The sequence below is a fragment of the Strix uralensis genome, chromosome 19 (genome assembly GCF_047716275.1).
Source record: "Strix uralensis isolate ZFMK-TIS-50842 chromosome 19, bStrUra1, whole genome shotgun sequence".
NCBI classification, from domain to species: Eukaryota; Metazoa; Chordata; class Aves; order Strigiformes; family Strigidae; genus Strix; species Strix uralensis.
The window spans coordinates 16,881,904-16,901,339 of record NC_133990.1 but is presented as its reverse complement, the minus strand read 5'-3'; the positions used below and the strand labels follow the sequence as shown (position 1 = coordinate 16,901,339).

General features: G+C 63.7%; 4 protein-coding genes across 4 annotated transcripts; 2 read left to right on the top strand and 2 right to left on the bottom strand.

The window, feature by feature from the left end:
- Positions 1–835: 835 nt before the first annotated feature.
- NPB (neuropeptide B) lies at positions 836–1,575 on the bottom strand. The gene is made up of 2 exons (XM_074889751.1): positions 1,181–1,575; positions 836–1,011 (listed from the first exon to the last, which is right to left on the bottom strand). Exons 1-2 carry the CDS (start codon positions 1,415–1,417, stop codon positions 883–885), a joined length of 366 nt encoding a protein of 121 aa, XP_074745852.1. The 5' UTR covers positions 1,418–1,575; the 3' UTR covers positions 836–882.
- Positions 1,576–1,728: 153 nt separating this feature from the next.
- On the bottom strand, positions 1,729–2,258 carry ANAPC11 (anaphase promoting complex subunit 11). The gene is made up of 2 exons (XM_074889753.1): positions 2,085–2,258; positions 1,729–1,990 (listed from the first exon to the last, which is right to left on the bottom strand). The coding sequence occupies exons 1-2, from the start codon at positions 2,191–2,193 to the stop codon at positions 1,845–1,847; spliced, it is 255 nt and encodes an 84-aa protein (XP_074745854.1). The 5' UTR covers positions 2,194–2,258; the 3' UTR covers positions 1,729–1,844.
- A 104-nt stretch (positions 2,259–2,362) lies between these two features.
- Positions 2,363–6,934, top strand: ALYREF (Aly/REF export factor). Its single transcript, XM_074889731.1, has 6 exons — positions 2,363–2,611; positions 2,872–3,003; positions 5,242–5,389; positions 5,489–5,552; positions 5,723–5,903; positions 6,658–6,934. Exons 1-6 carry the CDS (start codon positions 2,378–2,380, stop codon positions 6,670–6,672), a joined length of 774 nt encoding a protein of 257 aa, XP_074745832.1. The 5' UTR covers positions 2,363–2,377; the 3' UTR covers positions 6,673–6,934.
- A 213-nt stretch (positions 6,935–7,147) lies between these two features.
- Positions 7,148–16,826, top strand: ARHGDIA (Rho GDP dissociation inhibitor alpha). Its single transcript, XM_074889737.1, has 6 exons — positions 7,148–7,238; positions 13,370–13,579; positions 13,912–13,995; positions 14,534–14,610; positions 14,789–14,852; positions 15,184–16,826. Exons 2-6 carry the CDS (start codon positions 13,390–13,392, stop codon positions 15,381–15,383), a joined length of 615 nt encoding a protein of 204 aa, XP_074745838.1. The 5' UTR covers positions 7,148–7,238; positions 13,370–13,389; the 3' UTR covers positions 15,384–16,826.
- Positions 16,827–19,436: the final 2,610 nt, after the last annotated feature.

Below are 19,436 nucleotides of genomic sequence, written 5' to 3'. Positions count from 1 at the left end.
TTGCCCCCGGGCAGCCCAGGCTGAGCCCTGGGGCACGTTGGGTTTGTGGCGAGGAGGTCAGGGATTGCTCTGGCTGGAAGCTGTTCTCACTGCGGGACGGCTGCACCCAGGACACCCCCGCGGCTGCGCAGCTGGTCCTGAGCTGCCAGAGCACTTGGCACCTGTGGGATTTCAGCAACGGGGCTGAGCAAGGGCCCTGCCAAGGTCCGCGGGGTGCAGAGTGTCGTGACCATGGTGGGGTCCTTCGCGGGGGGAGAGGGTTTGTCCTTTCATAAAGGGTGCGGCTGGTGTTTGCCAGGGGCCAGGCAGGGCCCCGGTGACCCTCACGGGGACTGAGTGCCCCTGCTGGGGAGCAGCTGGTGTTGGGGGGCTGCTGCCCCCCCCCCCTTTGTGTCACTGAGCCCGGGTGTGGGTGGGGGCTGCGCCCACGTCTCCTACAGCACAGGGGCACAGCTGGGCCTTTCCTGGCCGGGGCAACGGGGGAGGCGGGTGGTGGGTGTTCTCATCCGACCCACTGCAACGCCCAGGAGGAGGCAAGGGCGGGGGCTGCCCCTCTCCCTGGGGACACAGGGGCCCCCCCCCCAGGCTGGGGACCTGCTGCCAGCTGCCCCCCCGCCCAGAGCACAGCCAGAGCCCTGAGCGCAACGTCCTGCCCAGGGCACGGCCCGTCCCCAGCCTTGTTGGGCCTGACCTGGGGCAGCGCCCGGCCCCAACAAGGCCCCGCAGGGCTCAGGGAGCCGGGAGAGCTGCAGGGAGGGCGGGGGGCTCCCCAGACCCAGGTGGGCTCCCCCCACCCCACAGCACCCCCCTTCCCTGCAAGGACAGAGGCGACAGAGCCAGCCCAAGCACATTTATTGTCACCACGGAGGCACCGGTGCCGGCTCAAGCATCCGCACACTCTGCAGGGTCCAAGGCCACGGTCACGTCCGCCCTGCACCGGAGAGCACCAGGGGCTCCAGGCAGCACCCGGCAGCTCCACGCCTCGGGGGTCACATCCGTCACACACAGCACCTGTGGGGAGACTGTCAGCAGGGACCGGGGTCCCCAGGCACCGCGGCACGGCTGGGGGGAGCCGGGGTGCACCCACCGCGCCCCAGCCGCGGAGCACCACGGGGACACAGCCCGTGCCCAGCGTCCCACGGGGAGCGGCCCCAGCGCCCACCGAGTCCCCGGTACTCACCGCGGCGCGAAGCTGCGCGGGCGGGCGGGCCGAGCCGGGCGGCAGCACCCCGGGGCCGGGCTCGGCGGTGCCGTCGGTGTCGGAGCGGCGGGCGTGGGGCGAGCGGCGGAGACCAGAGAGCAGCCCCGAGGCTCGGCCCACCGAGTAGTGGCGGGGCTCGACCGCCGGCTTGTACCAGGGCTCGGCGGGGCGGCAGAGCCAGAGCAGCGCCAGCCCCAGCCCGCGGGCAGCGCGCATGGTGCCGGCGGGACCGCAGCGCTCCGGGGCCGCCGCCGCGACCGCCTTTATAGCCGGGCAGGGGGCCCGCCTCGCTCGCCCCCGCCCCGCGGCCCGCCCTCCCGGGGCGGCAGAGCCCGCGGGGAAGGAGCTGCTCGCCGGCGGCCCCGCCGCCGTCCCCGGGGCGCCAGTAAGGTTTGGGGCGCCTCCCGACACCGACCCCCGCCACCGCGCTGGGCAGAGCCGCTTTCCGCCCCCGAACGCGGGTCCCGCAGCGCTGCCCGCCCCCTCGAGCACCGACCCCGAGCGCGGAAAAACACCGGAGCGGCGAGTGGCGGCCGCATGTTTATTGAGGGCGGCCCGGCCGGGAGTGCGGAGCAGCGAGAAACGGTCCCAGCCGCGTCCCCATCCCCCCGCCCCGGCCGGTGTTAACGGCGGAGCCCGGGCGTCACTCCTTGAACTTCCACTCCTGGCGGCACATGGGGCAGTGCTGCTGGACCTGCTGCGAGTTCAGCCACTTGAGGATGCAGTGCATGTGGAAGCAGTGCGAGCACTGCCCCCACACCAGCGGGCAGTCGTCCCCGGGCACTTTGCCTGCGGCACGGACAGGCCGTCAGCACCGGCCCAGGAGGGCGGCGGCTGCAGCCCCAGGGTCCCCGCCCCGCCCGCCCGGCACCGCCGCACTCACAGTCGGGGCAGCAGCCGTTGAAGGCCATACGGCAGATCCCGCAGTTCTCGTCGTTGGCCACCCACAGCCAGGACGCGACCCCATGCCAGCTCCGCACGCGCACCCGCATCGCCCGCGCCGCCGGAAGTCCCGGCCCGCGCCGCCGGAAGTCCCTCGCCGCCGGAAGTCCCGCCCCGCCAGTCCCCGCGCACAAGCGCGCGCGGCCGCCGCGCCTTCGCCTCGCCCCGCCCCCTCCGCTTCCGGTGTCGGCGCAGCGCGGCCGGAAGTGCAGGCCCCGGAGCGGAGCCGCCATCATGGCCGACAAGATGGACATGTCCCTGGACGATATCATTAAGCTCAACCGGAGCCAGCGGGGGGCCGGCCGGGGCGGCGGCCGGGGCGGCCGGGGCCGGGGCGGCGCCACCCGCGGGGGCGGGCCCGGCCGGGGCGGCGTGGGAGCCGGGCGAGCGGGAGGCGGCGGCCCCGTGCGGAACAGGCCGGTGATGGCCCGGGGCGGCGGCAGGAACCGGCCCGCGCCCTACAGCCGGGTACGGAGCGCGGCGGGAGCGGGCGGGGAGTGCGGCCGCCTGCGGGGCTCGGCGGTGGCGCCGCGGGGGACCGGGCCCGGGCTGGGCCTTCGGCGCGGCGCGGCGGGGCGGGCGGCGGTGGGATGGGGCCGCGCGGCGGGGCGGAGGGCGGGCCCGCCGGGCGGCCCTTTGTCCGCTCCCGGCGGGGCGGGCAGCGTGGCCGGCGGCCTGTGGGCTGTGGTGCCCCGGCGCCGGTCAGCGAGGTCCTGGTCTCGTTGCAGCCGAAGCAGCTCCCGGAGAAGTGGCAGCACGACCTGTTCGACAGCGGCTTCGGGGCGGGGGCCGGCGTGGAGACCGGCGGGAAGCTGCTCGTCTCGAACCTGGACTTCGGTGTCTCGGATGCGGACATCCAGGTACGGGGCTCGGGAGCGGCCCTGCCGGGTGCGCGGGGGGCGTTCACGGGGGGTTTCATTCATAGCGCCGGGGTCGGGCGCGCGGTGTGCCCGCGGGGGCTGCCCGGGTCCCGCTGCCTCCCGCGCCTGGGACGGGGGTCCCCGAGGGAATTGTCGGCGTCGGTGACGGGGTTTGTGCGGGGAGCGTCTGTCCTGGTGACCCCGGGGGTGCCGCAGTCTGGAACAGCCCCCGTCCCCGGCAGAGCAGTGGCGAAGTGCCTCTGCCGCGGCGCGCGGGTGGGAGCGTGCAGTGTCTGCCTGGAACATTCGCTGTGAACGCTGAGGTCTGTGCGGCCGTAGAGGTTCTGCCCCCCGCGCCCTGTACGTCCGCGTGCGCTGCTCTTGTGGGAGCTGCGTGGGGCTTCGTTCGAGTCATGTCCTGCCGAGCGTTGCGGAGTTCCCACGGGCGCATCCGTTGGTGTAACCGGGAAGGCTCGTTTGTGAAGGAGCGCACGCTCCCCCGCGCTGCAGGGCCCGCGGTGCTGCTGCGTTCAGGTTTCCAGCCGAGTCACCTGTCATGGTCGCAGCCCTTGTCTCAGCCGTGCTTTGGGTAAGAACCCGCCGGGTTCTCTCGGTCGGGTGTACGGTGCGACCTGGCAGTGTGGCGGCGCGGGCTGGCTGGGCTTGAGGCGAGGTGCTCCCGCCCCGAGAGGGCACGGGCACGAGTGGGCAGCGAGTTGTGCAGAAATAAACATTTGCAGATGTCAGGTGCGTCCCCACTGGGGGCTCTGCTGGCTCGGTCACGCTGCAAAGCTTTAAATTGGCTCCTGGTCCTCACCAGAAAAAAACAAACAACTACTTTCACGTTTTCTTCATTGGTTAATTCATTCCAGGTACTCTGCTGCCGATCTGGCAGTGCCTGGGGAGTTGGAAGTGAGCTTTTCCAGGTCACCTAGTTACTGGGTAATGCGCTTAAAACCGCCTCTTTTCCTCATGTAAGTTCAGATTTGGTTTAAATAAGTCAGGCCCTGGTGTGTAGAACAGGACTCTGCAGAGTCCCCGCTGTCTGACCAGCTCCTGTGGCGCTTTCTGGGGCAGTTGAGATTTGCCTTTTCCGCCGCTGGCTTGGGCCGAGGTGTGGACGAGCTTCCACCTATGGTTTATGTAGCGGCCAAGCTGACTTAATGGCTTTGCACCTATTTGTTCCTACCCATCCCATAATGTAGCGCTGCCTCAGGTATGGTGATCGCTTGCTTTGTTTCTATGCTAATCGCCTCGGGAACTGCAGCCTTCCAGGAACCCGAACGCCCGTGGCTCTCGGAGGAACCCGCGCTCTGCGGCCGGAGGGGAGCTGGCTCGGGAGAGGCGGCCGAACGCTGCCACCTGCGGTTCCTCCGTTCCGGAATGCCGCCGAGTGCCACGTAACGGTCGCCTCTGGGGACCGAGCAGAGCGAGGAGCTGCCCTGCAGCCCTGCCCGGGGGGGCGCGGGCTTAGGGAGCGGAGGAACGCGTGTGGTGCTGTGTGGCTCGGGCACCTGGGCAGGAACTCTCGGAGGCAGCCACGTGGCTTCGCGGCTGATCCTGCAGAGGTGGCCTGTCCCCGCCGGGCACGCGGCAGCTCTGGGGTGGCTGTTGAGCTTTTGGGGCGCGGGGTGTAGCAGGAACACGTGGAGCTGAGATGGCTTTGTTGGCTTCCTAAATGTAGTGGCTCTGAAACAAACCTGGTGGCTCCATTGCTGCCTCTTCATTTCCATTCTGCACGATGGTGGATTACACGCGTCAGTAAAAGGGCGTTTGCTAACTTCAGTATTTGGGTATATCCCGTATGGGCTGTGGTTTTACATTGCACCTGGTCTAGTAAAGATTTAAGGGGGTGCAGCAAGTCCAGCACAATGAAACTGTGATCGTCTCATGAATCCCTGCATTTGTGCAGATGATTCTCGTCTATGAAATGGATTGGGGTCTGGATTATTTTTAAATAGCCGCCCCACTGACTCAGCCCCAACAAAAAGACCCACAGTTTCCCTTGAGTCTCTTCGTTGGCTGTAACGTGCGCCCTGCAGGTGGTGACTAGGAAATCCTGCTTGGTTTTGCCACCTGTGGCAACTTTCGTCAGTGCTTTTCCTGAGTTGTCAGTAATGATTTGGAAAGCGCCTCGGCTGCCGGGAGCGGCTGTGTGGGGGGAGCTGCCGGCGCCACCGGCTGCGCGGTGTTGGCAGTGCTGATGGACGCGGGTGCGCTTCTACCTCCCTTCCTCAGGAGCTCTTTGCGGAGTTTGGGACCTTGAAGAAGGCAGCCGTGCACTATGACAGATCCGGCCGCAGTCTAGGGACGGCGGACGTGCATTTCGAGAGGAAGGCAGATGCTCTGAAGGCGATGAAGCAGTACAACGGAGTCCCCTTGGACGGTGAGTCTGCGGCTGCCTCCGCAGTGCGTTTCGCCGGCTGGTGGGAGCGGCCCCCGTGCGCCCCCGTCCCGCCCTGCTCACGGGCTGCTCCTCCCCCAGGGCGCCCCATGAACATTCAGCTGGTCACGTCACAGATCGACACACAGAGGAGACCAGCACAGAGGTGAGATGCCGTGCGGCCGCAGCGTCGCCGTGCCCGGTCCGTGCGGGGCGGGAACGCGCCCGGCCCCTCTCTGTGCAGGAACCGTGGATCCGCCTCCCGTTCGGCAAACTGCTGGGCGCCTGCTGGGGTGGACCCGAGGCACTAAACCAGTTGCTCTTTAAACATCGCAGTGTAAACAGAGGTGGCATGACCAGAAACCGCGGTGGTTCAGGAGGATTTGGTGGTGGAGGAGGCAACAGGCGAGGTACTCGTGGCGGGAACAGAGGGAGAGGCAGAGGAGCTGGAAGAACTTCCAAACAGCAGCTCTCCGCAGAAGAGTTAGATGCACAGCTGGATGCTTACAATGCCAGGGTAAGTGCTGCGCGGCACCGCCACGCGCTGCCTGCGGCGGCTCGGTCTGGGAACAACGGGCAGCCCGGAGCCGGCAGGAAGGAGAAAGCGTTTTCCCGGTCGTGGGTCTAAAGCGTCTCGCTCGGGAGCCGAGCCGTGCCCGGTCCGGGAGGTGGTTTTACATCCCAGAACGCTGTTGGCTGCCGATGGCCGAGAAACGGCCCTTCTGCTGCTCTGCAGCCGGGGGGCCGGGGCGGGGCAGGCTCCTCCGCAGCGGGGAGAGCGGTGACGGGCTGTCGCTGCGTGACAAAACCCACAGAGATAACGGGCTGCAGAAATTAAAATGAAAAAACAACCGTGTGTAATAACTGCGTGAGGCGCTGAGGGAGGAAAGGTCAGCGATGCCGCGGCAGAGCCGCGCAGGTCATTTGCTGCCTTGGGAACGCTCGGGCGTCTCCGCCGCAGCTGGTTAAAGTCTCGGTAGAGACCCGGGGGGTGTCTGCGGCGACGCGGAGCCGGTGCAGCAGGGACGGGGCAGAACTGCGGCGAGAGCGTGGAAGGGGCGGGATAAGCAGAATTCCAGGGCAAAATGGCGTGGGAATGTCTGGTGTTCTCAGATGGTTTTCTCTGGCTTTGGGGATGTGTAAATCTGGGGGGGGGGGGGGTGTGACGGGGCCGTGCCTGGGGGGCTGCGACGTCTGTGTCTGGCACCTCAGGGGTTCGGGGGCTGCGGGTGCCGCGGGCGCGCGGTGACGGCTCCTCTCCTCTCGCGCAGATGGACACCAGCTAAAGCGGCGGCGGCGGCGCAGGAAGGATCTGATCTCGCTCCACGCGCCCCGGCGGGGGCTGCGGCCGTGGCTACTAATACCGAGGATGGGATTTGTTTTACTTTTACGTTCTGGGATAGGTTTTAAACTCCTGTAAAGGTTTTTTTTAATTCTGAAGCAGACCTGTTTTGTACCGAGTTATTTTTGGGATAAATTTTACTGGTTGCCTGTCGGGCCGAGGTGGCTTTTTCACCTTTGCCGTAATAAAATAGAATCGTGTCTAGAGCTGTGACGCCTGCCCGTCCCTACCCGTCCCGTCCCTGCCCTGCCCTGCCCGTCCCTTCCCCACCCCGCCCCGCCCGCGCCGCTCTATCCCCCCCCACGCCCCAACTCTATGGTCCGTCCCGCCGTCGCGCGCGCGCGTGCCCCCGGGCCAATCAGCGCGCCGAGCCGCGGCCGGAAGTGAGGGGCGGGCCCGAGCCCGGGCTAGCCGGAAGTGACGGGCGTGTCCCGGAAGTGCGGGGGCGCGCGGGCGGCTGGGCGGATCCCGGCGGCGTTGTCACCGCAGCGCGGAGAGCGAGCAGGGCCGGTAGGGCGGGGCCGGGCCGTGGCGGGGCGGGAGGGGCGGCGGCGGGCGGCTCCCGGAGGGGGCGCTGAGGTACAGGGAGGGGGTGAGGGGGGGTGGTTCGGGGCACGGGGCCGCCCCGCCGGGGCCTGGCCCGCCCGGCCGCACCGCGCCCCGCTGGCTCCGGGGCGCGGCCGAGGAGCGGGAGCGCGACCTTCCGAGGGCCCTTGCGCGACCTTCCGAGGGCCGGGAGAGCCGCTGTCCCCGCGGGGGCCTTTGCGGAGGGAGCTGTCGGGGCGCCAGGCCCGCGCTTAGGGCGGAACACGGGCGGTTCGGGTCGGCTCGTGCTCCCCGGAGGGGCCGGGGCTGCTCCCAGCCCTCCCCTCGGGTTTCTCCTGTGGCCTGGGGCGGGGGGCGGGGGGAGCACGGGGCCCTTTTCGCTCTCCGGCGCGCTGGGAGGTGCACGCGCTCCCGTTTGTCTCAAACAAAATTTTCCATAAATGGTTTCTAGCTCTGAAATGAGGAACCTGGAAGTAGCTGTCTCAGGGTCGATTTCCTTCCGTGGCAGAGCAGTGCAAGAGCCCGTTTATCCCCCTCAGAGGCTGCAGGCTGGCTCCCGGGGGAGGTATCGGTTCTCCTTCCTCCACAGCCCAGCCGGAAGGGTGGCAATGGCCTCCCTGGTGCCGCAGGCCCTTTGCAAGTCGTAACTTCCTTTTCTGAAGATGAGAACTCCCAGTCACACTTAAGTGGCTAAATTGTTGCCCTGAGGGTTTTAGGTCTGGCGTGGAGCGCTTTGCTGCCCTGGTTGTCCCAGCACTCCCTCAATGCGGGTGTTCCTGTCCGGTCCCTGCTGAGCAGAGGTGGTTTCGTTGTGGTGCTCCACTACAGGGACGAGCGTACGGGTGGGTCATGCTCTCGGCGGTGTCCGCGGCTCAGCCCGGTTACCCACGTATCCAGGGTAGGACTGAGGGAGGTTTTTAAACTTGTGATGTTGTGAGTGTATGGAACCGCCTGCTCACACCTTTGGTTTTGCTCTTGACAGTTAACACCTTGTAGGTGAACTGAGTCCTGGGTTAGGTCATGAGCAAAAAAAATTTAACACACACCCCCCCCGGCCTTACACCTCCAAACTGCCAAGTCCCTGGAAGGCAGCAGACTGGTTCAGTCCTTCATCCCCGGAGCTGTGAGCCAGTGGCGGGGGTCAGGCGAGACAAGAGTTCTCTGGGACGCTCTTACAAAGCCACCGGTGCAGTGGCATTATCCGGACGTGCCCCCTGCTGCCCTCTGACTCGGCCTCGGGAAGTGTCAGCAAGTCGCCAGTTCCTCCTTTGCCACTGATGTGCCCCCCCGCCCTGCCCTGCCGCGGGAACCGTCCGAGCCCCATTTATTTCTGATCCAGCCTCCCCAGCTGCCGGCCTGCGTCTGGAGCAGCAGCGCAGCTTGAGCCGGTTTAAGCAGTTCTGGCTCCTTGTCCTCACAGTGTAGCAGCATTTGTAGCTGCACAGTGAACCGAATCAGCAAACTGATCTGGCTGGAACGTAGCCCTGCAGAAACGGTTATTAACTGTATTAAATTCCAGCCGAGTTTGTCGGGCGGCTGCATGAGCTTTCCCTTGCGCCACAGGGGAAGAAGGAAGGGTGGGGACCACTCGACTTGGCACGGCTGCGTGTCCACGGCTGCGCTGTGGCCTGATGGACATCCGAAGCCAATTAGCTCGTCTGAAGAGACTCTGACTGACTCTGGTTTCACTAGTGCCGTGGGATCTTCGTCCCGGGTAGGAAGAAGCCACTGTCTGCCTGGACACAAACGGGGTTATGTTCCCGGCAGTTTTTCTGTCTGTCAGAAGGTGGGGCTCTTGCATTCGCTGCTGCTACCTCCTCGGTCCTGCGCGAAAAATGCTGGGAGAATCCAGGAGAAACTGCTGACTTGAGGAAGCAGTGAAGGCAGCTGAGTGCAAATTCCCAGGTGGGAAGTGATTCAGCTTCCTGCAGTTTTCCGCAGGCTTCTGTGACCTGCAGGGATCTGAGGAGAGCCCGGGCTGTTTCCCTCCATGTCTCTCCACGGCCGAGGAGACCACCTCCAGTAATTTGCCGACTGTGGCGGGGTTCACAGCGGGTCTGTGCTGTCTCGTGGAGCAGCGGGGCCTCCCAGAGCCGTAGAGGTGCCGGCTCTGGCGTTCTGCGACTCGGCTGGGCCTTAAGAGCCAGAGAGCTGCCGTGGGAGGTGCCGAGCAGGGCTCCCGAGCCTCTCCTGAGTGTCAGAAGGAGCTGAAGAGAAATATCCTTCCAAAGGCCTCAGAGCAACACCTGATGTTTGAGGTGTTGAGCTCCCGTGAGCGGCTGCAGGTCGTCAGTGTAGCGGGAAGGTTTCTGTTACAGAGCTGAGCCCTCGGAGGGACTGTGTGCAGCTCCCCCTCCGCTCCGCAGACGGGACACGCGAGTGCAGTTCTCTCCTGTCAGTTCACACGCGATTGAGTCCCTTGGCTTTCCCTGGCAGTGTGACGGCTGGTCTTCCATGCATCTGGAAAAGCTCTGCTTTACTAATCCCAAGCTGTAATAAACACTTTGTCTGAGAAGCCTGAAGGGCGAGGTTGAGGCCCTCATAAAAGTTTTGATGTGATTAGGAGTCTCTGTCCTCTCTGGCTGCGTGTTTGGAGAAGTACCCAAGGCGCAGTGACCCGCGGTGATGACACGCTGTGCTCTGCGCTGGGGGGGTGGCAGCTGCAGCCCGACCCCCCCGGCTCTGGTGCAGGGTCCCTCCCGACCCTCGTGACCGGCTGGGGCACAGGACCCTGCTCTGCTCCAGCGCTGCGGCAGCGGCGTCGGCGCAGCCTGGTCAGAGACGCTGTTGTGGCCGCTGCTCCCGGGGCAGCCTGTGTGAGAGGTGAAGTGGTGTTTCTCCAGGGTTTCCTCGGGGAGCTGAACCCTGGGCTGCTGGTCCAAACAGTGATTGGGTTGGTCTGTTTTTGGTCTCTGTGGGGCTTCTGTCGTTTTAGAGATCCTGCGAGGACTGGGGTGGTTCCTGATTAACCCGTGCGGTGGCGTGTGTGATTGTGTCTTTAGCTCTGGATCCCAGGATTAAGGCTAGAGGCATAGGAATACAGCTGCAGAGCTGGGGATTTGGGGGGTTGATTATTTTTTTTTTTGTTTCCCGTGTCCTCTGTAGCATGGTTGTTGCTAAATATCTGTGGGAGGGGTTATCCTAACGGAGCTGATGAAGATCGGGTGCTGGTGATGTGTGGGAGGAAGCTGTTGCCCCATCGGTTGGTTATCAATGGGTGGTGGCTCTGTACCGAGGTGACCAGACTAAGGCACTTCTTAACTGCTCGGGACAGGGTACCTGATCCTGGCGATCAGCTGCTCCTTCAGCTGCTGGAAGTCAGTACTGCTTAACACCAGGGCTGGTCCTGTGTGGAGCCAGCACTCCTCCAGTCCCGGCCCTGCTGTGGGGAGCCACGCCGCTCCAGGGCTGCTCCTCCGCTGTGTGCACGTGCTGCCTTCAGCGAGCTCCAGCTGTCCGACGGCTCCTGTGGGCTCTGCACGCACCGATCGGGCCGTTGCTTAGAAGTTTTGTCTCTGCTTGGTCTGAAAATTGGAAGGTGGTCACACACCTGTGGGTCCCTTTCCACAGAGCACTGCCGGGGATGCGTGTGCGGATGCTGGGGGATCGTCTGCTGTGTGTGCGTCTGTCTGATACCTTCGTGCTTTCAAAGAGGGCTCGGTCGCAGAGGGTTTGGGAGCCAACACAAGTCAGTGACCTGGGGCTTCTTTAAAGCTCTCACTCAAAGTCTGTTGCTTCCGTTTCCTGAGAGCTACAGGGGTCTTAGGAGGAAGGTCTGGGAGTTCTTCAGTGTATGGCCAGAGAACAACCTGCAGCGCCTGGGAGGTGAAGCGTGGTCTGGAGGCGAGCGGGAGGCTGCGATAAGGGGATCAAGCACTAGAACAGATCCTTCGCTCAGCGCTTCTGGGGGTCTTCAAGGCTGGAGGCTTTTTGGAACAGGAGCACAAAGGAAGTGACTGGGTTTGATACGGAGATACCAGGGTGAAATCTAATCAGTTGTTCACGTATGACGTGGGATTAAATGGGCTTTTGAATACAAATTTCCATGATATTCAGTGCCAGGATATTGGAGAAAGCCATGCAGAAGGGCCAGCAGCTGCTTGTGATGTGTAGGGGCCGGTACCAGCGGTTGTTGGAGTTGTAAGTGCGAAGGTGCAATGGGAAAAGCTCCCCAGCATGGACACGCTTGTGCCACGCAGGGCCAAAGCCCTTGTTGTAACCCCAAAGTGTCACATTGTCCCCCCACCTTTGGTGCTAAGTCTTAGTCAAGCTTTAATGCCCAGAAACACCAGTTGCATCCAGTGGAAGCGTCCTCCCCCCTGGCCGCCCCCAGAGCCAAGGCAGCCTCTCGGGGACACGCTGCCAGCCCAGGACGAGCCAGCAAGTCTGTCCGCAGGTGGGAGCGGGTCCCGCCGGGGGCCTGGCCGCAGCTTCGCCTTGGCACCAGCTCCCTGGGAGCTGGGCCGGTGCCTCCCCCGGGGACCTGGCAGGGGCTGGTCACCCATTCTTGCTGCCCCGTTCCTTTTCTCTCGCCTCTGCCCATTCACTGATGTGTCGGCTGCAGTCCTCTCTTCTGGCAGAGGTGGGTGTGCAAAATTTCACTTTCTGTGTCTAATCTGTCTCCTTTGCCCCGTTCCCCAACAAAACATTCTTAACATTTATGGCTAAAAATATCAGTGGAGCCCGGGTGGCACCTCCACTGTTGTGCTGTCACGGGCATGGCCAGGCTCCAACTGGACATGGAGCCAGACTGGCTCCGGCCGCTGCAGAACTTGCCTTGTGTCACTGTAAAACGGGCTCCCTGACCCGTCTGGTTAACGCCAGCGCTGGGGTGTTTCTCTCCCGCTCTGGGTGGCAACTCTGGGTAGAAACGGAATAACCGGGCTGCGTGTTACGATGTCAGTTAGCTCGGAGATGAAAAGAATGGGTGATGGTTATAACGCTTGCTCAGCGTAACCTGTATGAGCAGCTTTGGGTGCACGTAGATCGAATTGAGCCCATATTCCAGTACATTGTGCGCGTTTGTTGCGTTTGTGGCAAATGTTGTAGCTCTTGATTTATTTGGAAACTAGATGGCAGAGCAGTGACCGCAGTTCCGCAGCCTCGTGTGTGCTAGCGCAGCGCTCCGGGCGGGAATATTGAGCGGGATGCGGGAATGCCAGATAATGACAGAAACACCTCGATGCATCAGCTGATCATTTGTGAAAGATTTTCCTTGTACAAAAAGCCTTTTAACAGCTGTCACTGAAAGAGTGTTTCAGGTCTGTAGAGAGTCCAAGTTGATATTTGCCGTAGGGTGACCCTTAGGAGAGCGAGCCCCGTGGCATGTCAGGAACTGCTGAGGGTGCCTTTGGCTTTGACAGGGGGTTTTCACGGAGTGTTGGCGTCACCTTTCACCAGCTCTCGCTGTGCAGCTGGGTGTTTCCTGGTCAGGGTCGTGGACAGCCGAGCCAAACTCCACGTTTTTAATCCATTATCTGTTTCACTGGCCGTGTGTGACACGGATCTTTGAAAAGGACTGAGCAGGAGATCAGCTGAGCCCAGCGTCCCTTTCCACCGCTCCGCGGCACCCAGCGCAGAGCAGATTGATCTGAGTTATGAACCGCCAGCTCCAGATTGCAGCAGAGGCTCCCAGCACTCGTGCTGGCGGAGGGGCAGAGGCCGGTTCTTGGCTGGAACCATAGGGTGTAGAGAGCAGAGCTGAACTGGGTTTATTCTGGGCTCAGGTTTATTAAGAGTGAAACCTCACCTGGTTGATCTTGTGGAGGAGAGTGTTTTCTCTATGGCTTGGGGTATTTACCTGTCCCAGCTTATAAGTAAAGCAGCAAGGTTGAATTTTTCCTCCCTCCTGTGTGGGCCTCCGTGGGCTGAACATGAGCCCTGGCCCATGGGAGGGGTCTGGGGGGCTGCAGGCCCTCGGCAGGGCCGTGTTCCCGGAGGGTGCCCTGGGGACAGCCCAGGTGACAAGAGGGAGCCTGCGGCATCGCGGCGGAGCGGATCTGGGGAAGCCTGGTTGGTGCTGAAGGGCTGCGCTGCGGGGAAGGAGCTGGTGCTGGTGGGGGTAGGTGCAGTCACGCTTCTCCTCCCCACTTCAGTGTAACTCGCGTGTGTGAGGATGGCAGAGCAGGAGCCGACGGCGGAGCAGCTGGCCCAGATTGCAGCTGAAAATGAGGAGGACGAACACTCTGTCAACTATAAGCCACCTGCCCAGAAGAGCATCCAGGAGATCCAGGAGCTGGACAAGGATGATGAGAGCCTGCGCAAGTACAAGGAGGCACTGCTCGGCGCCGTCACCGTGACCGCAGGTGAGCCCGCGGACGTGGCCCTGCCTGGCTCAACCCAGAGCTCCGTCTGCCGCCCCCAGCCTCGCCCCGGCTCTGCCTGACAGCTGCTCCCGTCCCGGGGCACGTGTCCGCGCTCTCCCCGTGCTGATCTCAGGCCCCTGGAGTAAGACACAGGGACTGGGGGTGGCACCGCCTTTAGACTGGGCCCAACACAGTGGGGAGCCCACACCTTCATGGGGGGTGTTGTTCTCGCTGGGTTTCTTGCTCTTTCAAGAGGGGCCGTGGAAGGAGAAGGCGCTGTGCTGGCTGGTACTCGGGGTGGGTGTCCAACAGCCTTTTTGTTTCTTTTCTAGATCCCAACGCTCCAAACGTGGTGGTGACCAAACTGACTTTGGTCTGCGCTACTGCTCCCGGCCCTCTGGAGCTGGACCTGACAGGTGAGCCAGGAGGGGATCCCAGCCCTTCTCCCGGGTGTTCACGGGCCTGGCCCGGAGCCCAGCTGCACGCGGGCGCGGTGGGTGAGCCCTCCCGTGGCACAAGAGCCTGTGCTGGTGCGGGGGAAGGTGCCCGGAGGGTTCTGTGCTTGGAGCCCGGCAGCCGCAGCCCCCGCTGCAGCAAAAGGCCCCCCGGGTTCCGCTCCCCGTCCAGCCCTGGTTCTGTAGAGCTGCCCGGCAGCCTGCACGGCCACACCAATGGCAGCTTCCCGACGGCGACAGCCTGGGAGCAAACGTCTACAAAGGAACATTCCAGAACTAACCGCAGTGCTGCGCTGCAGCGTCCTCTCACAGAGTGGCGTGGGCAGCGCAGCGAGGAGGGTCCCGTCACGCAGAAATGAGAGGGTGGCCCATGTGCTGCCCGGGCCGTCAGGGCCATCCCCTGCGACCGCAGATTCTGTCCTAATCGCCTCCTGCAACTTGAATTCACCCCAGAGCGCGATGCGAAGGGACCCTGAGCAACCCTCCCCCTCCTTTGCAGGTGACCTGGAGAGCTACAAGAAGCAGGCGTTCGTGCTGAAGGAGGGTGTGGAATACCGGATAAAAATCTCCTTTAGGGTAAGAATTCAGATCTGAAAACTGAAGAACGAGTGGAACACCAGACCGGTGCTGTCCCAGCGCGGGGAGAGCCTGAGCCCTGAGAAGGGACCTGGTGGAGGAAGTTGCCTCCTGCTGCGGGGGGGGTGGGCAGCGTCTCCAGGAGGTGTCTGCTACCAGCCCTTGCTTGTCTCTGCAGGTGAACAGGGAGATCGTGTCGGGGTTGAAGTATATTCAGCACACGTTCCGGAAAGGCGTGAAAAGTAAGTGCTTGTCTGTGACTCGGGCGCTGCTTTGCGAGAGGGATTTCTGCTCTTCCAGCTGCGGCGATGGGGGCTGGTGCCCCGACAGCTCCTCATGGAGCAGATGGTCCTCAGCCACCGCCGGGTCCCTGCGCCGAGGGCTGGGGGGTGACCCCCGCCGGCGGGGCCGTTCCTGGAGGGACGGGAGCCGTTAACGTGGGTGACGGTCTTGTTCTCACAGCTCCCCGGCAGGTGGTTGTAGCAGTCACAGACCTTTCGTTTGCTTTGGCCTCGCCCCAAATGCAGGGGAGGCTTTCGAGCAGCCCCCACACGCCTCTCTTTCTCCTTCTAGTTGACAAGACCGAATACATGGTTGGGAGCTACGGCCCCCGGGCAGAGGAGTACGAGTTTCTGACCCCCATGGAAGAAGCCCCTAAGGGCATGCTGGCCCGGGGCAGCTACAACATCAAGTCCAAGTTCACAGATGATGATAAGACTGACCACCTGTCCTGGGAGTGGAACCTGACCATCAAGAAGGATTGGAAGGACTAGCCCTTCCCAAGGCCAAACCCCAGAGAGCGTGAATCAGACAGTGGCTACCGTAGAAATCCCCCCCTGTACCAAAGTGCTGACATTGGAACCCTCTTACCTTCCACCCCCCGTTATAATTTGACTGGAGAGCTCAGTTTTGTAACGTGCCCCCTCCCCAGAGAACCACTGAGTGCATTGACCAAACCATGCTGCCTCATCTGGTCTCCAGCTGCCCGTCCCCGGGCTGTGCTGGCCCCGCGCAGAGGCGGGAGCGCTCGCTCCCTCGCCAGGCCCTTCCCGTACTCGGGTGGGTGCTGAAGGGGATCAGCTCCTGCCGTCCCCATAGGATCCTGCGCTTGGCTCCTGCGCACGGCTCAGGGTAGCTCGTGCCTCCACGTAGCTGAAGAACTTTGATGCCAGGCAGCTCTTGAATCCGTTTGTTGGCTAAAATCATGTCCGGCCTCCCCTCCGCCCCGTCAGTGTCCTGGGAACACTGGCAGCTTCATTTGTGGATGTTCCCTGTAACCATGATGCCTTAATGTGTAACATGTGTCCTCTTGGGAGGGGGCCCCGCCCCTGTTACACTTTTTAAATGCCAACCACCCTGCCCCCGTTCCCTGGCATGGCGCTCGGTCACGCCCCTCATGGGTTATTAGGAAAGAGTCACAACTTCCCGCTTTGCTGCTGGTCCCTTCTTCACCCGAGACGGGGCGTCGCCGAGGGAGGGTGGTGTGACATCCCGGGTGACGCCTGGCCGCGCCCCGGCAGAACCCCCGGCAGAACCCCTGGCCCTCTGGGCGTAGAGCTCCCAACTCCGGCAGCCTCTGAGGGGGTCGCAAGGCAGGCGGGCGCGGGAGTCACCAGTGTTGCCATCACCTCGCACTTCTCATTGCAGCCAAGGTCGCTGCAAAGCACTGAAACCCCAGGACAGCACCTGCCCTCCCAGCCGCGTGGGGCTGAGGACGGACCAGTCTGTTTCTGCAGCTGCTCTCCTGACGCGATCAACAACGAGCTTGCGATGGACAAGTACTCGGAAGCGGTTAATGCCTTATGTATCTGTTCTGCCTTTAAAATCTGTGCCTGGCCCGTCAGTATTTATTGCCTTGACACTCGACTGCCCCGCGCCCGCCGCAGACCCCGCAGCACGCCGGCCTGCCACCGCGGCGGCGCTGACGGTGCTCGGGGCGCGGGAGCCCCTGGGGGGCTGGGCAGGCTCGGTCCGGCTCCGCAGCCCTCTGATTTGGATCCTACCACGTTGAGGTCGTATTAGAACTGGGACCAAGTACATGTGGCTTTCTCGTAGCTACGTCTCTGCCTCTAACTCTCCCTTGCCCTGCCCCTAGAGAGATTTTTGTTAATTTGATTTGGTGCATATTGTCTGTAAATCCTAGACCCGGGTTAACAGGTTTGGAATCATCGTCTGCTTCTCCTTTTATGACAGTTAAATAAAATCTTTGAACTGACCACCTGCTGTCTGTTCTGGTTCTGTTCTGCAACTTCTGGGTCTTTGGCAGAACGTGGCAGAGCTGCTGTTCCACGGGGGATTTCTGCAAACCCCGGGGATGGGAGGAGACCCGAGTCCCTGGGCTGGCCGAGCTGTGGAGCAGGGCTCTAGGACAGCCCTTGCCAAAGCAGACGCAGGCGGCTGCCATTCTGCTCCGTTCCGCGGGGGCTGCAGCAGGGGATGAGGAGGGTGTGGGGCACTGGGTGCCGTGGGTTTCTGAGGCAGCAAAGTCGGGGGGCCTCCGGCCAGCTGAGGAGTGGGTGGTTCTGAGCCCCGGCCTGCCCATGCTCTGCTGGCTCCGGCTGCAGGCACGGAGAGAAACCCCTGCGCAGTCAGGGGGAAGCAGGGAGGCGATGGGAGGCAGAACAGAATCCAGGAGAGGTGATGGGTGATAAGAGCCTGCGGATGTTTACAGAGCCTGCGGCATGTTTGTGTTAAGGATAAGAAAAGCGTAGCCGGGAAAGGCTCTTGACAGAATCTGCAGCGCTAGAGAAGCTGCAGAGGAGTGGGCTCAGCCCTGCCGCTGGTCTGAGACTTGCAGCAGCAACCGAGATCTCTGCCTACAAGAGGGAAGCTCCTGACCTAACAGCACCGGCACCCTTCCTTCTCGGTCCCGGGGAAGCAGCTAAAGGCAACGGCACGACTCGGACGCTGCAAGCGTGAGGACTGAAACGGAGCCGCCTCGGTGCGGGTGCCAGAAGCTGCTCCGCTCATGCTGCCCCTGGCACGAGCTGTCCTGGCCCCGCGCGCCCGCGGCCCTCCCTGCGGCGCGGGGATGCGAAAGGCCGCGCTGGAGCAGGAGCTCGGAGCGGGCGTCACCCTCCGTGTGTCAGTTAGAGCCAGCCCAGATGCGCTGATAAAGTGAACAAAGGCCGCCTTGTGCTGGCCCCCAACAGCCGCTCCGCGGGCGGTTGGTGTCAGGGCGAGATCGTCTGATGCAACCTCCAGCTCTTTGGCAACTCTTTCCACACTGGACGTTGGTGTTTCTGTTAAATCGTTGGTGGGATGCCCGGGGAGGGGGTCACGGGACAGCCGTGTCCTGCTCTAACTCTGGGGACCGAGGGGCTGCAGCGGGGATTCGCTGCCGTGTCTCCTCCGGAACGTGGTCCCCGCTGCAGGTGATGGGCCGGGCTCTCCCGCCTGGCAGCCGAGTGGCCCAGGGGACACGCCGCTCCGCTCACGGGCTGGGCAGGACGTGGTGGCTGGGTGGGCCGGAGGCTTCTTCCAAGCAAAAGCCTCAGCCCCCTCTGGGAGCTGCCCCTCGTAAACCCCAGGTCGGGCTCGCTGAGGAGCGGCCCGGGCTCCTTTCCTCGTCAGGCGGCTGCCTGCGCCGCAGCAGCTCGGCCCCACACAGCAGCAGCTCCGCAAGCATGGCAGCTCCTCCCGCGTCTGCCAAAAGGCAGCCTGGGAGAGCCGAGGGGAAGGGGAGAACTAGGGCGTTAACGTCGTGAGGTGCTGGAGAGCCCCGGTCGTGGGCCTGGACCGGCTGTGCCGGCAGCTGGTCGGTGTGGAAGGGACACACTGCCCCAGCTGACAGTCCCAGCAGGGAGGGGACACCGGAGCGCAGGCGCTGCCCTAGCCGCACGGCTTCCTCCGCAGGCGCTGCAGCACGGGGGTATTTAAAGAAAACAAGAGCACTGTGCTCTGTTCACAGGGTGCTGGAAGCCGGGCGCGAGGACCCTGCACTCAGCCGCGGTGGGATCCCCGGCCAGCACCAAAAACGAGACCAGGAGAGCTGCAGCACCCGCACGGCGTCAGCAAGCACTGCCGGCCTCGCCAGGCTGCCCAGCACACATACCACTGGCTCCGCACCACGCTGGGCCCCGCCGCCGCCACTGGCGTGTGGCGACCCAGTGAGGCAGCTCGAGCCCCAGGAACCCGCTGGCAGCGGGACGTGCCACTTCCCCTCGGCGCTGGCTAAGGCCACCGCTGCCGGCACGTCAGGAGGGGGTTTGCTGCTGGGAACTGCCCCGATTCAGGGTCTGGCCCTTCTGGCAGAGCGCGTCCTGCAGAGCCCCGCTGGCAGGGCGACGAGCCGGGTCGCTCTGGGAAATCGCTGCCAAGCGCTCTCTTGCCTGTGGAACCAGACAGGCTCCGAGGCGGCCGAGCATTAGAGCAGGATCTCGTTCTGGCAGCCCGACACGCCGGTGCCTGCACAGCCCCAAGCAGCGGCGGCCAGGCAGCGGCCGCTGCACACTCGCTGCTTTGCTCAGCGCAGCTTCGCCGTCTAAAATCTCACTGGATTCCTTCTGGGCCCGACAGGTGTCCAGTCCTGCGCCTGGCCAAAGCTCCTCCACAGACAAGTGCTCCTCACAGCACTCGCAGAACCACCAGGTTACCTGGGGAGAACTGGGGGGGGCCCTGGCTCAGAACGCCGCTGGCCTGGGGCACTGGGCCAGGCCCCGCGAGGGGCAGCGGGAGAACAGAGCAGCAGCCACTGCGCTGGCAAATCCGCAGGGTGCGGCCGGGGAGCTCCAGCACGTTCCAGCCGGGCAGCGTGTACGGGAGGTGCCGCAGCAGCCGGCGATGCCCCGGGGGCAACCAGGCCCCACCAACCGACCCCTGTGCGG